The sequence below is a fragment of the Staurois parvus genome, unplaced genomic scaffold (assembly GCF_062004578.1).
Source record: "Staurois parvus isolate SC_StPar_1 unplaced genomic scaffold, SC_StPar_1.0 ptg000303l, whole genome shotgun sequence".
In the NCBI taxonomy this organism is placed as follows: Eukaryota; Metazoa; Chordata; class Amphibia; order Anura; family Ranidae; genus Staurois; species Staurois parvus.
In genome coordinates this window covers 13,524,723-13,540,327 of record NW_028318099.1, presented here as the reverse complement: position 1 = coordinate 13,540,327, position 15,605 = coordinate 13,524,723, and the positions used below count along the sequence as shown (strand labels likewise).

General features: G+C 39.8%; 1 protein-coding gene across 1 annotated transcript in view; it reads right to left on the bottom strand.

Moving 5' to 3' along the window:
• The window catches only part of POLL (DNA polymerase lambda), a 57,028-nt gene that overhangs the window by 37,022 nt on the left and 4,401 nt on the right, over positions 1–15,605 (bottom strand). Inside the window, exons 2-4 of the mRNA XM_089683270.1 lie at positions 12,244–12,361; positions 8,834–9,131; positions 4,850–5,015 (exon numbers count right to left, since the gene is read on the bottom strand). Of these exons, the coding sequence (XP_089539396.1) occupies positions 4,850–5,015; positions 8,834–9,131; positions 12,244–12,352 (573 nt within the window). The 5' untranslated portion in view covers positions 12,353–12,361. The remainder of the gene's footprint in view (positions 1–4,849; positions 5,016–8,833; positions 9,132–12,243; positions 12,362–15,605) is intronic.

Genomic DNA, 15,605 nt, shown 5'->3' with positions numbered 1-15,605 from the left:
TTTACAACTAATGATATTGACAATATTGCAGAATTTTCTACACTACAATAATCTGCATGTAATTGGCCATCCCCTGTTTATAGGCGTGTATGAGGAGAACTGAGATGTCATAGGTGCACAAGTATTCTGGAAATTTATGGCTAAACTCAACATCTTTAATTGAGTATAAGCGTGACATTTATTTGGCAGTTACAAAGAATACTGATAGCCAGAAAAACAGAAAGTTACATTTATTAACAATCATATAAGTTACAATGGCTACCACAGTACCAGGTAGCAAAGTATAGATTTTGTCATGCCGCACATGGTGAGCACTCCATTACACTTTGAATCAAGTTTCTCCCGGTAGTTGTATGACATGGTGAAGGAGCTGCCAATACTCAAGTTTCTACAGAGTGCAGGCACTGCAGGAGGCATGACGGGAACTGAATGATGACACAGGGCAGAGAAGGCTGACCCATAGGCACAGCTTGAACTACAAAACTGCCAAGTCTGATTATTACGCATGTGGTAAGAATTAACGTTGCTTGTGTGGTCTTCTTAAATATTCTAATGTTCTGCCATGCCAGTTTGCAAACGGGATCTAATGTATAACCTACTTCTAAAGTCTCCGTGGCAAACATCTTCAAATATTTGTGGAAACCACACTTGGCTATAAAAGTGCCTTTGCAAATCAGGTTATTGATGAGATATGTATAAGAGGCAACACAGGGAAACATATTGAAAGCTGAAAAAGAGACCAAAGTTCAACATGAGATTATCCCAATGTGCAATGCTTAATAAGAGGTCCAGAGTCCCTTAAAGTGATATTAAAGGCAATTTAAAAAAATAACAGACATGTCGTACTTACCTGCTCTGTACAGTGGTTTTGCACAGAGAAGCCCTGGTCCTCTTTTTCTCAGGTCCCCTGCCAGCACTCCTGGCCCCTGCCTCCTACCGAGTGCTCCCAGAGCAAGCAGCTTGCTATGGGGGCACTCTAGAAGGCTTGCTCCCGAGCCGCTTGCTCTGCATGTCCATTCACACACACAAAGCTGTGGCTCTGCCCCCTCCTCTTCATTGGCTCAGCCAATGAGGAGGGAGAGTCACTGGAAAGCCAAGGCACTCATGCACAAGGCGTGATCGTGTTAAGAGGGAGGGGGGGGGGGCTGGTGGGACTGCTGCACACAGAAGGTATTTTTATTGCTGCAGTAACTTATAGTATGGTAGTTTTAAATTAAATCACTCGGTGAGTATTTTGAATGCCAAAAAAAGTAATTTTAACCCTTAAACAGTAACCTTTACCCTAAAGTTATTCCTAAACATGAATAAATCCCTCAAAGCAAGTCCTCCATTTGCTAAAGTTTACAGAAACTGCTGTAAAATAAAAATGCAGCTTTTAAACAATGCAGCAGAGCATGAACAAGAGCTTTGTCAAGTTCATCATTTCAGACCCAGTTATGCTGCTACTGGGCGCTACCACTTGCCTCCTCCACAGCAGACTGCAACAACCCACATGTAAGGCCATTGCCTTTCTGTGTTGCAGTTCACTAAATACACCAAAAACAAGGAGAAGTTGTTATAAGTGAAGAGGGGGACTTAGCTGATGACTTTTAACAAAGTTAAATTTGCAAACCTGTATCAGGATTGTTCAGTCTGCACATTTTATGAAAATGAGTGCAATGTGCTAATAGAGAAGATACGGATGCCATCATGTTCATATGCTTGGTACTTGACGAGGGTCTCTTTAACTCATTCCATTAGAACAATATTCTTAAATGAGAGTATGATGGCATGTACATTGTCTTTTGCTCACAAGCACTGCAGGACACTCTGATATGCAAATCTTCACTTTCAAAGTCAAGGACAGGCTCTTCCCTTCCTGACCATCTTGTTAGATTTTTCATTGTGATGGCCAGCCTCAGTGTCCAACACAAAGTTTCATTAGATGAAAGGGAACAGGACAGCTCTTGACTTTTCCTGAGAAAGTTACAATATGTATATTAGAGTGTTACAGATTTTAGAGGGGACTTAAGAAATTAAATATCCGCTATAGCAACATATATTGTATTCCAATTACTGTATGCAATTAATACATGTACTGTTAGCATTATTTGTCAATAAGTATTTTTTGTGATATACATGCCTATGTGTTATATATTTTTTTGGCAAGCTGTCTTCATGTGACAGGAAAAGTGACCAGTGACCGGGGTTAAAACAAACCATGGGGTGGGGAGAAGTGCCTGGGAAATGTGGGACTGAGCCCATGTTTGGGCTTTTTAAGTACAAGAACAAAAGAATTTATAACAATGTTTACTGGTTGAACTTTCATTTACTAATGACTAAAGCCATAATAAAGCACTCACATTTCGATATGTATGAGGACACCACATGCTACTAAAAAATGGCCTCTGCAAATGTGGGCTTGAATTACAAGGGCCATATAAGCTAGCTGTATAAATTATGCTAATGAACAGAACATTTCAGTATGACAACCAAGTTAACTGTCCCTTTATTACGACACACAAACAAGAAAATAGATCAAAAACTAATTTTGCAAATACAAAATTATATATTAAATGGGAATATGAATAATATAAATTAAAATATGGTTGGCAAGGTATAGGATACTGCAATCCCTTCTGTAAGCCCTAGATTCAAAACAATCTTAGGTACAACAGTAACAGCACATGACATACACCAACTAGCTTTAGGCCTATAATGCAGAAATGTATTTTCCTAAAAACCACATAGTAAAGAAACAGGCTAGAGAGCCTGCTAATAGAGTTACACAAAAAACTTAGTGGCACTTTTAAAAAAAGTTGTAGGAAGCAGCTAAACAGAGCTTTGTTCTTCCTCCTTCAATGAGAGAAGCCTTAATAATGGTCTTGCCCAAGCAAGGAATGGCTGGGTCTGACCAGTCTATTGTTTTTCCAAATGGAATCATAAGGAGTAGAAGAAAGTTATTGATAAGGTCCTGCAGGACTTGGGAGTACCCACTCCAAACCATACATGTCTTTTATTTGTAGACAGAAGGAATGAGAGAAAATTATAGATTTCACCATTCATCAAGCACTTGCCTACTGGGCCAATTCTGACATTTCTCTCCTACATGTAAAAATTATATTTTTTTTGCTAGAAAATTTATTAGAACCCCCAAACAGTATATATTGTTTTAGCAAAGGCCCTAGAGAATAAAATTATGGGTGTTGCAATTTGTTTTGTCACATGGTAGTTGCACAGCGGTTGCAAATTTTTTTGAAAAAATACACTTTAATGAATTTTAGTGAATACAACATGTCCAAACAACCAACCATGTCATGCTTTAAAATTGCACACACCCGTGAAATGGCAAGAAACTACTGTACTTTAAATTATCCACAGGCGATGCTTTAAAAGCCTTTACAGCTTCACAGCTTAGTTATACAGGGGGTCTGGTGTTACAATTATTGCTCTCACTCAGACATTTTCGGTGATACCTCACATGTGTGGTGCAATCACTGTGTACATATGTGTGTGAGAGCACCGCCTAAGTTCACCTTTGACCGTACACGCAAGGGACAGGGGCGCTTTAATTTTTTTATTATTGTGTTTTTTGGGGGTTCTTTTACACTGTACCTTTTATTTTTTTACATTTATTGTTAACAGAAGAAATGAACAACATCACTTATGATAGCATGGTCCATGACAGGTCCTCTTTATGGAGAGATCTGGGGTCTATTAGACCCCAGATCTCTCCTCTGGCCTCCAATGCAGCCGATCAGACACAGATCAGTCTGATCGGCTGCTTCACTGGCCAGTAAACACAGAGCTGAATCCGTAAGTGACCAAATCCTCATCACTTCCAGTTTCTGACATCACACATTGGGAGGAGCAATATCAGTTCCTCCCACTACATCCAGGGGAGCCGATGCCACCAGCTGCATCTTTACTGGGCTCCCCAATCGCATGGGAGAGCCAGGTCAGGTTAAAGTCCCCTCATTAGCTGAGGACATGATGTTGGATATGTTGGGACAGAGAATTCTAGCACCAACAATAACCCTTTGTTTATCAACTGTCAAGTGATCTCTAGGTCAGCCATGATGCTGTGATCAATCTTCAATGACTGTTTCGGATCAAATGATAAGAATCCCAAATTACCATAAAGAAATTGCTGTCACAATAAATATAAGATTATGTTCGCTGGCAACATTTGCAATATTTTCTCTTGGAAATTAATGTGTCCGAATACATATACATAACATTTTGTCAGTCAAGGAAGTTTGTTGCCAAGAGTTCCCAATGCACCTACTGTAGTGGGAGGGTATAATAAACATGGATTTTTCAAACCAGAGGATGATTAGGAAAACATCTTTATGTAGGATATAATTTGATGAATTTCAGTCATTTCTTACCAAAGATATGGTTAAAAACACCTATATGGCATACATAGTTTGAGTAATATCCTAATTCTACATCTTCATATATAAACCCTTTTCCAGTGGGTTGTCCTTTGTGTGTCCTGCTGGATGCTGTCCCCCGATATCAATATTTGGACAAATGACCATCCTCTACAAAGTATTCCATGCAAGCACGTTTTGTAATGATCAATTGTGCCTCTAAATTGTATTCTTGGTTAATGTGTTAAATAAGAAAAAACCAATAATGCATATTTATGATAATCCTACATGCACTATGCTTTTTGAAGGGAGCCTTATGTGAGTACCAACTTTGACACAGAAATAACTAAAGTGATATAAGGATAAAGATAAGAATGGCAACTGTAGAAGTAAATGGCTTGCATTAATAAAAGCTTAAATTGTATACTAATTTCTAGCATGAGTTAGGGCTAAGCAGCTGATTTTCCACCTATAAAGAAAATCATCCTCCTCACCTGTACTTTAAGCAGTTTGCCATCACTCAGCTTAGAAACATCACAAGCCTCTTCCGTGTGGGTGCAGCTGGCTGTAGCTTTTGGCAGTTCATCATGCTCTTTCTTGTCATCCACAATGCCCGTGTGCCTTTGTTCAGGCTCTCCTTGGTCTTTCACATCCAGGTACCTGCCATACGATTATAGTTATTTTAAGATACACCTTTACATGTGGTTTTATTGAAGTTTTTAGACATACAGTACTTGCATGCCCATGGGGCAAATACTTGAAAGTAAGGGGAGGCAGGAACATAGCTATTAAGTGATAACAGGAGATTTCAGGAACAAATTCTAGGAAACTGGTAAGTAGAAGAAAGAAGCTTTCAGGAAATAATTTATAAACAGTTACAGCTGTCAGTATAAAGGCAAAAGGTGACAATACAACTGCATTATTTACTGTGCAGAACGATTAACCTACTCCTATATTATTCCTTGTTAAAGTCCATATAAACCCCAAATTATACACTGATCTGTATTAAAGAGCTGATAAACTGGGCCTGTATTAAAACATTAACAATCTTGCTTGGGAGGATACAAATGGTAATAAAAGGCCTAAAAAACAAACCTTTCCTGAGGGAAATGCTATTACAGGTTTCAAACAGTTCAGGCCATATGCATGAATACCTAGGAGTACTCACTGCATTATAACTAACTCACGTGCCAGTCACAGCTGTGTGGCAAAGGAATACATTATACCCCATAACAGCTTAGTGCAAATGAAAATCCAGAGGTTTTAACACAAATGTTACCATGCATGTTACTGGATTCACATGGTTGAAAACTTATACATACAACATGGTGAAGGAAGCTCTCACTAGAAATCAGCTTACCTTTTAACACATACCAAAATGTTGTTGAAAGTGCATATGAACACGGTTATTTAGAGAAAGCCTTTGCTTTTCCTATGCCAGAGAAAGTAACAGATACACTTGATAGCCCCCCACCCCCTATGCCACGTAACCTCATCACCATTCACTTTTCCTGATGTCCTGTTCATCCACTGGTGCAAAGTAACAAAAAAGCCTGGTGCATGTTGGTCTGGTAGGAGCTTACACAAAGCTAAAGACTCCCCCCAACGTGACAGTCCAGGAACACAATGCTGCCTCATGGGAGGAAGGGGAGGCGTACCCATAAATACCGGGCATAAGATATTCCTTCAGTGGCTGAACAGAGGCAGGCAGGGCAGAAGGTGAAGAAAAGCAGCGAGGGGGGGCATAGGCAAAGCTCAGGTACACTTTAATCTGCCCCAATGCACACGTATGAATGGGACCTAATTTAAAAAATGTAAGCATTTTACTTCACCAGGTTTGATAAATGCTTTTTTAATATAGAAAACAACATTCCTATATGAGTTTTGTGAATTCCCACTTCATATGCCTATGTGTACATCAACTCCTTTCAGGGCCACACTTATTTCAGAACAGCTACAATCTAAAAAAATATTCATAGGCAATAGACTTTAAAAGCATTGTCCATGTTTGTGACCATGAGGCCCTGTCACATACACCATCTCCCTGAATCCAATTGAACATCCCCTTACCATAAACGCAGGGTGCTTTATTCATTGGTTGTGAATGTTGTTCTTTGAATTCAGCATATTTGTGCAAGGCTCCTCCTGTATGAGTGCATTATTTATTCATGGGGATGTATCAACGGCAGATACCACAAGTCCCATCATCCACTGTGGCACAGGGACGCACACAGCACGTTGGCAGGAGGTCAGTGATGTCACCACACTTATATTTAGAATTTCCTCCAGCCCAAACCATAACATATCTAAGTACAGAGCTGGGGATCAGGGTAAGCAATGCAAGAGCCTTTATTATTATTGTTTAAAAGGTGGACTTGGTCTTTAAGATCCAATAGGTAGTGCTAAAGTGTAAAGTTATCCAAATTTATTCTAACAGGGCTCACAGGATCAGGCAACAAATATTTAAAGTATATCTAAAGCTAATTTTTTTTTTTTTTAGTTTTGGATAGACTAGGGAATGGTTTAATCACCTCCCGTCCGGTCGTTGTATATAAACAGCTGGACGGTGGCAGTGCAGGGGCGGGTGGCCGTTTATAAACGGCCTCCTTGCCCCCTGCTTGTGCGTGCTCCCTGGGAGCGTGCAGCACTGCGATCCGGTGCCCGCTGTGTCCTCTGGACACAGTGGAACACCAATCGTCGTACGGGACCTCTGTGCAAGGTCCCGATCATGTGATCACTGATTGGCCAATCAGTGATCACATGCACAGTAGTAAGCAAGATGTCACTTCTGACATCATTGCTTACTACTTGTGAAATCTGTGAATGATCACAGAGGTCACATGGTACAAGGCTATTCACAACAGCCTTGTACCATGTGAAAAGCTGTGACCAATCACAGCTCACACAGAATTTCTCAATGGCTGCAAGAATGTAGCCAGAGAGAAGGAGAAATGATTGCTTTTATAGCCTTTATGGGTGTAAAAGCAATCAAGAGTAAAAAAAAGGAAAAAATCTTCATCACCGTCCACCATCATGACACTGTACTGCTAGGGTGACAGTATGTAAAAAAAAAAAAAAAACACAAAACAAAAAAAAAACAAATAATAATCTAAAAAATAAAATAAAAATGTAAACAAAAATGTTTAAAAATTATAATTTTTGGTTATAAACTAATTTGGGTTATTTTACTTTTACTAAAAAGATAAACAGAATACATTTTGGCCAAGATTTATAATGAAATATTATTTATTTGCAAAATTTTATAAGAAAAACACTTTTTTTTCAAAATGTTTGCACTTTTTCATTTATATAGAAAAAAAAATCCCTGTGGAGAATAAATACCACCAAAATAAAGCTTTGTCTCAAAAAAATGCTAAAAAATTAATATGGGTACAGTGTTGCATGACTGTGCAATTGTCATTCAAAGTGTGACAGCACTGAAAGCTGAAAATTGGCCTGGACAGGAAGGGGGTAAAAATGTCCGGACTTGAAGTGGATAAACCCCTTTTTCGCTGTCTGTGTCCTTTTGGAGAGATTTTCCTTCCTTTTATGTACTTTAACAAGACACAATACTGTAAAGGAAATCTCACTTAAGCAAGGAAGTCCCCATTTAGACAGGTCTCACTAAAACAAGTGTCTTTGGAAAATTCCCCCTGTATTCCTGCATCAATGACAACTCAAAGTTTCAGATTTTTTTTTACTTTGGGGACCAATAATAATGGGCACCAGTAGATGGTGAAGCTCCATATCGGGAAATGAACAGAACAGCAACAAAAACCTATTAGAGGCTCTAACCGTTCCTTACTCTAAAAGCCGTTCATGGTCACAGTGCAGAACAGTGTACTTTTGCGGAGGGTAAGGCTAGGTGTTTACATTCAGATGTAGCCGCTTAGCTAGTACAAATCAATGACAGGCTAAGAGGCTCCACAGTTGTCCACATGCAGTTGCACATGGAGCAACTACCTGCAGTTAGGAACAGATGAGTAGCCTTGGACACAAACAATCCGCAAACATAGCCAGTCCTCTGTTCCTAGCTGCATGTAATCACTCCGTGAGTAATTACATGTGAATAGCCACAGACAGTGTCAGCCTGTCATTGATTTGTACATGCTTGCCATCCACATCTGAATAAGCACCCGATCATACCTCAAGCAGAAAAACACTGTTCTGGGTGGTGTATGGCCATATGAGTGAGCCCTTACATACACTTTATTGTGTAATACTTTAAGGGGTAACTGCTACACAAGCCATAGTGTAATTTAATGTTCTTAAAAATGACCTTTTCAATCTGCAGTGCTGTAATTTTCTGTAAACTTCAGGGCAATATGGCACTCTGGAGGCATTCAGTACACACTTGGTGTACAGAACGCCTTCACAAATGTCATTTCCTGCTTCTATGACTGGTTCACAGCAGGAATTCTTATTTTTTTCAACAAAAGCAAAGTTACTCTTTAAGCAATGATTTTCAAGGCACATACCTGTCTGGAATAAATATGCTGTACCCCGCTGTATTTACAACCTTCTTTTCTTTTATACACAGGCTTAACCAGCTGGTTTTCACTAGCTGTACACCTGTGGGCAGTTTCTCCAACTTCAAAAGTCGAAAAGCACGGCCACAATCCATTCCATCATCCACAATAATGTGTGTCACCTCTGGACCAAACTCGGGGACAACCTGGCCACCATTCTGAATGATCTGCTTCTGAAAGATCCCAGACCTGGCTTGACCAATTCCAGCCTGAAGGATATAAGCACAGACTCCAGCAAAACATTCTCCTGAATAGATGTATAAACAAAAGTAAAAACAAAACAAAAAGAAGATTAGATTAGCATTCTTGATATATAAGTTTGATTACATGATTCATTTGAAGTCAAACATACAGGCTCTAATGCAATAAAGGGTCAGTTGTGTTTCTTGTAACAATTTTAGTTGTGTTAATTCACCACTCAATTTTAAAAGGTATGCAAACCCCAACAATGAACATTTTTTTTTTTTTTGTCTGTTAATTATATCATTGACAGAGTTTGGCTTTATTCATTTATTAAAAATAAAAGAAAAACAGTTTATCCTGCCGGAAATCCAGTAACCTTGTAAATTCCTATAGTGAGCAGACAATACTGCAATGAAACAACATTATCAATCCTGCCCTTGGTTTTTATGTGCACTGCACAACACCTCCCTCAATGCTGTGGAGATTAGGACAGGTGGAAATGTTCTGTAGTACGTCAACGGTAATGATGCAAACATTGTCACCTTAAGACAAACTTGTGTTATTGGTAGGATCACTATGTAAAAATAAAAGGACAGACATATGTTCTCCTTGGCATACCCAATTATCCAAGACACAGAAACTTGTTCCCTTCCACTCTACATTCGAGTCTGGGAAAAAAAAACCTCAATCGTACTTTTACACAAAACTAAATAGACTGTATTCTTCTTTTAGCACATGATGCCTCAATTTCCAAGATAATTCAGTAAGTGGACTATAATTTATGTGCAAACCCTCACCTTGTAAAAGGACCCATTCAGTTTGAAATAGATATGAAAGGTAAAACATTTGTATATACATATAAAAAACATTATAAATCCCTTTGTTTCCCCCCTTTTTTATAAGTGATCACATTCCCTCTGTACTCAGCTGCAGAAAGGTGGGAGTGGAGAAACAGCAGCACACTGATTCTCAATGAATGGCTGTGCGGGAAGGGGCAAGCATGTCAGCACAAGATCATTGGAGGGGAGCAGGCTGAGTTCCCAGCACAGCTAGAGAAAAGACCACTCTGTGCTCTCATGTGCTCATCCCTAGTGTGGTCAGTTTGTAATAGGAAAGCAGAGGGACTGTCAGAACAGAATGCTTATTTTTTATACAAATACATAGTACAGCAGGAATACGAAATGCTGGGTTTACATATTCTTTAAGAGATGGTATAGGACCCCTGATTTACTGAGCAGAATGTACCCCCAAAGTCTACCTAAGTGCTGGTACTGTAAAGCAAACAGGGGCACTCTTTTCCATATATTTTGAAAAGGCCACCTTCTTATCCCCTTCTGGTCCTCACTTCAGACACTGTGCAACAAACTAACAGAAGTCCAAATAGACAATGCCCCTCTGGCTTTCCTATTTCATCTCCCCCCGCACCAAACCCAAGACAAAAGATAGAAAACCTCGCTATTGATCCACTTCGTAAGTGTGGCCAGTATCTCTATCCTATGGAAACAGATCCCCCCCCCACTCTGAAACAATGTTTCCCTCAAATCAACAAAATCATGCAGATGGAGGATTTTAACGGCCTCTATGTGCCATTCGGGGGAGGAAATTCAGGAAAAACTATTACTATTGGCGGGAGTTTGTATCTACCCTGGAATATGGTTTTTATCTTCTACATGACCTACCCTGACCTAACTTCTCCAATACAGCTTTATTGTTTATTCCTTTGTAGAGTTAAGAACTAGCATATTCCTCTGACCTTCTCCCTTGCTAAGGACTGGTTGGCTGAAATTGCATATTAATAAAACCGGATTTGTTTTTTTAATTTATTTTCTTTATTTATAGATCTAATTAAAATAACACTGTATTTTTAGAACAGTCACTCTTTACCTGATCCCCCTACCCCCAGAACCTCTTCTAAATATTGTACTAACCTGCCCTTGCTCATGATAGATCTTCACTAGGAACCTTGTTCAGGAAGATTTTTCTTCTATGCAAGCATGTAAAATACCTATTCATTCTTATGGAGAAGATGTCTAAGTGTTCCAACAATGAACAAAACTATCCATAGAGGATAAGAGGTTTTTCTATTCACACAGAAGTTACTTCCCAACCACACAGTGAAAATCTGGCAGGGGTAAGGAGAGTTGAGTATAAATATTTGGGGACAATGGAGTTAAAGGGTAACTGGACTTTTAGGTAACAATATTATGAAGATATAAATTTTTATCAAACACAATGGAGTTGGTTTACTAAAAATGGAGATGCAAAATCTGGTGCAGCTTTGCATGGTAGCCAATCAGTTTCTAACTTCAGTTTGTTCAGTTAAGCTTTGACAATAAACCCTGGAAGCGGATTGGTTAATATGCAGAGCTGCACCAGATTTTGCCTTCTCCAGTTTTAGTAAATCAACCACACTGTTTATATGTTTGTAAACATCTATACACACAAACGAAGCACTGCAGAAACACTTTTATGTTGACTGAAAATAAACTTTCTGCAGTAATGATTGGTAGACAGAGTCCATGTGATCAAGGCTGCAGAACAGCAGCTGTTTTATGTTGATGCACCCTATTGATATGGGAAGAGTTCATTTAAAAGTAGAACTCCATCCACTGTTAACAGCCCCTAATGAAATTTCCAAATGGACACAAAAAAAAAAGCACTCCAAAAAGGGGACGCAGGGTGGCCAGTTTGTATTTACTGTCCTAATGACCTCCAGAACTCCAGTAAGGACAGCAATAAAAAATAGACACAGAAACTAACTCTTTCCCACTCTATCCAAAACATTAAAGAGAAACTTCAGCTTTCAGTCACAGCCTGGCTCCGTAGTGCCACCACACGGGTGCCCCATAGCACATGACTAGCTATGGGGTCACCCACAGAAAGATGAAGACAGCGCTTGGCAGGGGACCACCAAAGAAGAGGTAAGGAATCGCTATGTGATATATCATTGCACAGAGCAGGCAAGTATAACATCTTTTTTTATTTTAATAAAAACAAACAGTCTTTACAACCACTTTAAGAGAACAAGATTTTTTTCATATTTTGTGAACATTACTGTTTGCAAGTGAAAATAATTTTTTTCCCCCACCATAATAATAAATAAAGACCTGTATATGAGCATACCAGAGACGACCCTACAGCCAGTCTGATTTTTGGACACCCTTTTTTAATCTTACCTTGAACATCAACATCTGCTTTGATCTTTTTTGCTTCTTGTTTTGAATTGCTACTTTCTCTCAACCGTTTTACTTTGGGGAATGCTTTAACAATTCCTTTCGGTTCCATGCAAATTATCTTAAAAAAAAAAAGAAGTTTGTTAACAGTTGGTCCTTCCTGCTTACAAATTAGTCATTCCATGTTGAACCTTAACATCTCTTGTTAAAGCATGCAAAGGCAAACATGTCTATTTTTACCTGCTCTGTGCAGTGATTTTGCACTGAGCAGCCCTGATTCTCTTCTTTTGGGTCCTTCCCCTCAAACGGTGCCCCCAGAGAAAGCTGCTCAACCTGGGGGCACTGCTGCATGCTCAACCCTGAGCCGCTGCTCCATACGTCCATAAGACACACAGAGCCGTGGTTCGGCCCTGCCCCCACTCTCTTCTCATTGGCTAACTGGCTGTGATTGACAGCAGCAGGAGCCAATAGTCTCCTGCTACTGTCTCAGCCAATACGGAGGAAGAGTCCTCAGACAGCATAGGTTGTCAAGAATGTCACCGGATCAGAAGGGTTCAGGTAAGGATTGGGGGGGACATTCTCTACTCTGAGCTCCGGTGAGCAGCTTCCGCAAAAAGCAAATGTGCTGGAGTGTACATGATGAGTGGAGTGTTCACAGCTGGCCCCAACCAAGTTACAAGCTTCCAGCTCATATCAAAAAAATGATCTAAGGCTCACAGGATACCTGACATCAACATATGAAGAAAGCCTGAGAGATACATGACTGAGTGGAAGCATGTCTTTAAAGACTTTCCGTAATACTTTCTCATCCTAAAGAAGCTTGATGCAAGAGAATTTCTGCTCTGTGCAGTTAAATCTTAAAGTGGAATTTTAGTTGGAAAATTAAGTCTTGCTGGATCACCTCAAGCTGCCCCTTTTGCAGGTATAGCTAAGTAAAACATGAAAAATAAGTGTCTGTGCTGTTTAAAATCCAATAATACACTGTCTCCTCCTGCTCTGCACATGCTCAGTTGCTTTGTATTTTTAGGCACTGCCATTGTAGAGGTCAATCTGCTGACAGACTAAGGCCCTTTCACATGGGCAGTTAGATTTCAGCTTTTAGCTGCAGTTAAAGAAAGGTATTTACCGCAGCTAAATGCAGACAATGCATCTCTATGGCTCCATTCACACACTGCATTTAGCAACATTTTTATAACTGGAGTGAGTTTAGGAAAAATAAAGTTGACAGCGTCCAGGAGTGATGTACCACAGCTATCTGTACATAAACACAGTTAATCCCAGTACAAAGAAAAAATAAGTCAACAGTTGCTATAGAAAAGGCAAGAATTTACTACCACAGCCGCATGTAAATGCATGTAATCCCAGATGAGCGCAATATACAAACGCAAGTGATCTCTGTGCCAGGAGTGTTAGAATTTCAAAATAAAAAAAACAGCATTTACAAGTAGCAGAACAATCACCCGTGTGAAAGAGGCCTAAGCCCCCGGTCACATCAAAGCCGATTTTGAAATCGTGCGACTTACAGTGAAGTCACACGATTTCAAAATCGGGGTGAACTGCCGATTTCAGTTGTGGTTTGCAAGACATCTGACACAGATGTCTATGCAAATCGCAACAAAAGTAGTGCATGTACTACGTTAGAAATCGGTGCGGCTCCGACCAAGTCAGAACTGCACTGATATGACCGCTCTAATAGCGGACAACAGGGTGCAACTTGGCATACGATTTGCAAGTTGCATGGCATGCAAATTGCACACCAAATCACACCTGATGTGACCGGGGTGTAAAGCGGAACTAAACCTATTGATTTAAGTTAAAAAAAAAAGTTACATTCCTAGAATACCAGTAATGTTAACTGTCACGTTTGCTTGAATTCTCAACCAAACTGTCAAACCATCAAATGACTGGAGTTATAACTGATCTTGGCTGAAAAGGATAAGAGGGTTTACTTCTGCTATAACTGCTGCTCAGGAGCTCTGGGCTTCAACAAAATGGCAGCCTCCAGCAAGAAGAAATAGGGACAATGCTGGAGGCAATTTACAGCTCACACTAATTTTGGTGGCATAATTATTAATGTGGAATGCATGTTCCTGGCTAAAGAACATAATTTTTGTTCTGCTTTTTACTGATGAACTTTAAGCTGACTGTGGAAGTTTAAAGAAAATGAAAAGGTGACTACCATCCTCATCATGGATTTGTTACTCCCTTCCTGCTGTCAGGACCCCTGGAAGCTGCCCCCCTTCTGTCAAAAACAATTTCTGAGAGTCACAATCAGTCTGCCTTCACAGGTTTATCAACTGGAGCAGACACCAATTTTATCACTTTGAACTGTGGAAGTGGTAGTTTAAAGCCAAGAAACATGTCCTATTTGGTGAAATAAAATTGTTGGATGTTTTACTAAAGCAGAAGACTTGTGCATATCCATTGAACCACATCGGGTGCCTCTGCCAATCGAATTACCGATGGGCTTTTTTTACATTGACTCTTCCTACCAATTTGCTCACCCACCTGAGAACCCTACAGAGCTCCCAGGATGGGAAAGCCCAAGTCATAGAGAGTGACCCCACTAACCTTGCATGGAGACAGGTTTTCTCCACACATGCACTAGAAAGGCCGCGTTCGTCCGTCCGTCCCCCCAGTTGCTGGGTGACTGCAGCCTCAACAGTATTAAGTCCATTTTGACCTTTTTCGTGATAGAACTCATGTACACATGACGATTTTGCAGCTGCTCCTAGGGGAGTCTGATGTTTTTTTCCTGCCGTGCATGTTATCCTATGGGGGAGATTAACTAAAACAGGAGCACTCAGAATCTGGTGCAGCTATGCATGGGAGCCAATCAGCTTCTAATTTCAGGTTGTTCATTTAAGCTTTGGGAATAAAACCTGGAAGCTGATTGGTTTCTCTGCAAAGTTGCACCAGATTTTGCACTCTCCAGTTATAGTAAATAACCCCCTATGTGTCCATGCACATAGACTTTTAGCAGTGTTTAGTGGCAGGAGAGTTTGGAGGCAGGAAAAAACCCCACTGCTAGTGCGTCCAGGAGCAGAAAAAGTTTGGGCAGAAGAAAACGCTTGTAAACACATGTTAATGCTAGGCCCATTTAGCGCTTGAGCGTTAATTCATTTCAAAGGCCACAATAAATTATTTATTCTGGCCAATGAAATTGGAAACCTGTAAATGCACCTAAAAACTTGTAAAAGTGTTTAACACTTTTACAAGCTTCAGGCATTTTTTTCTGCTAAATGCTGCTGGCTTCTAAGAGTAAAAAAAAAAAAAAAAAAAAAACTGTGAAAAATGTAATTTCGCATGCGAACGACCAATTTTCTATGCGGTGGTATGATGGTCGCCCGAAAAAAATCTATCAA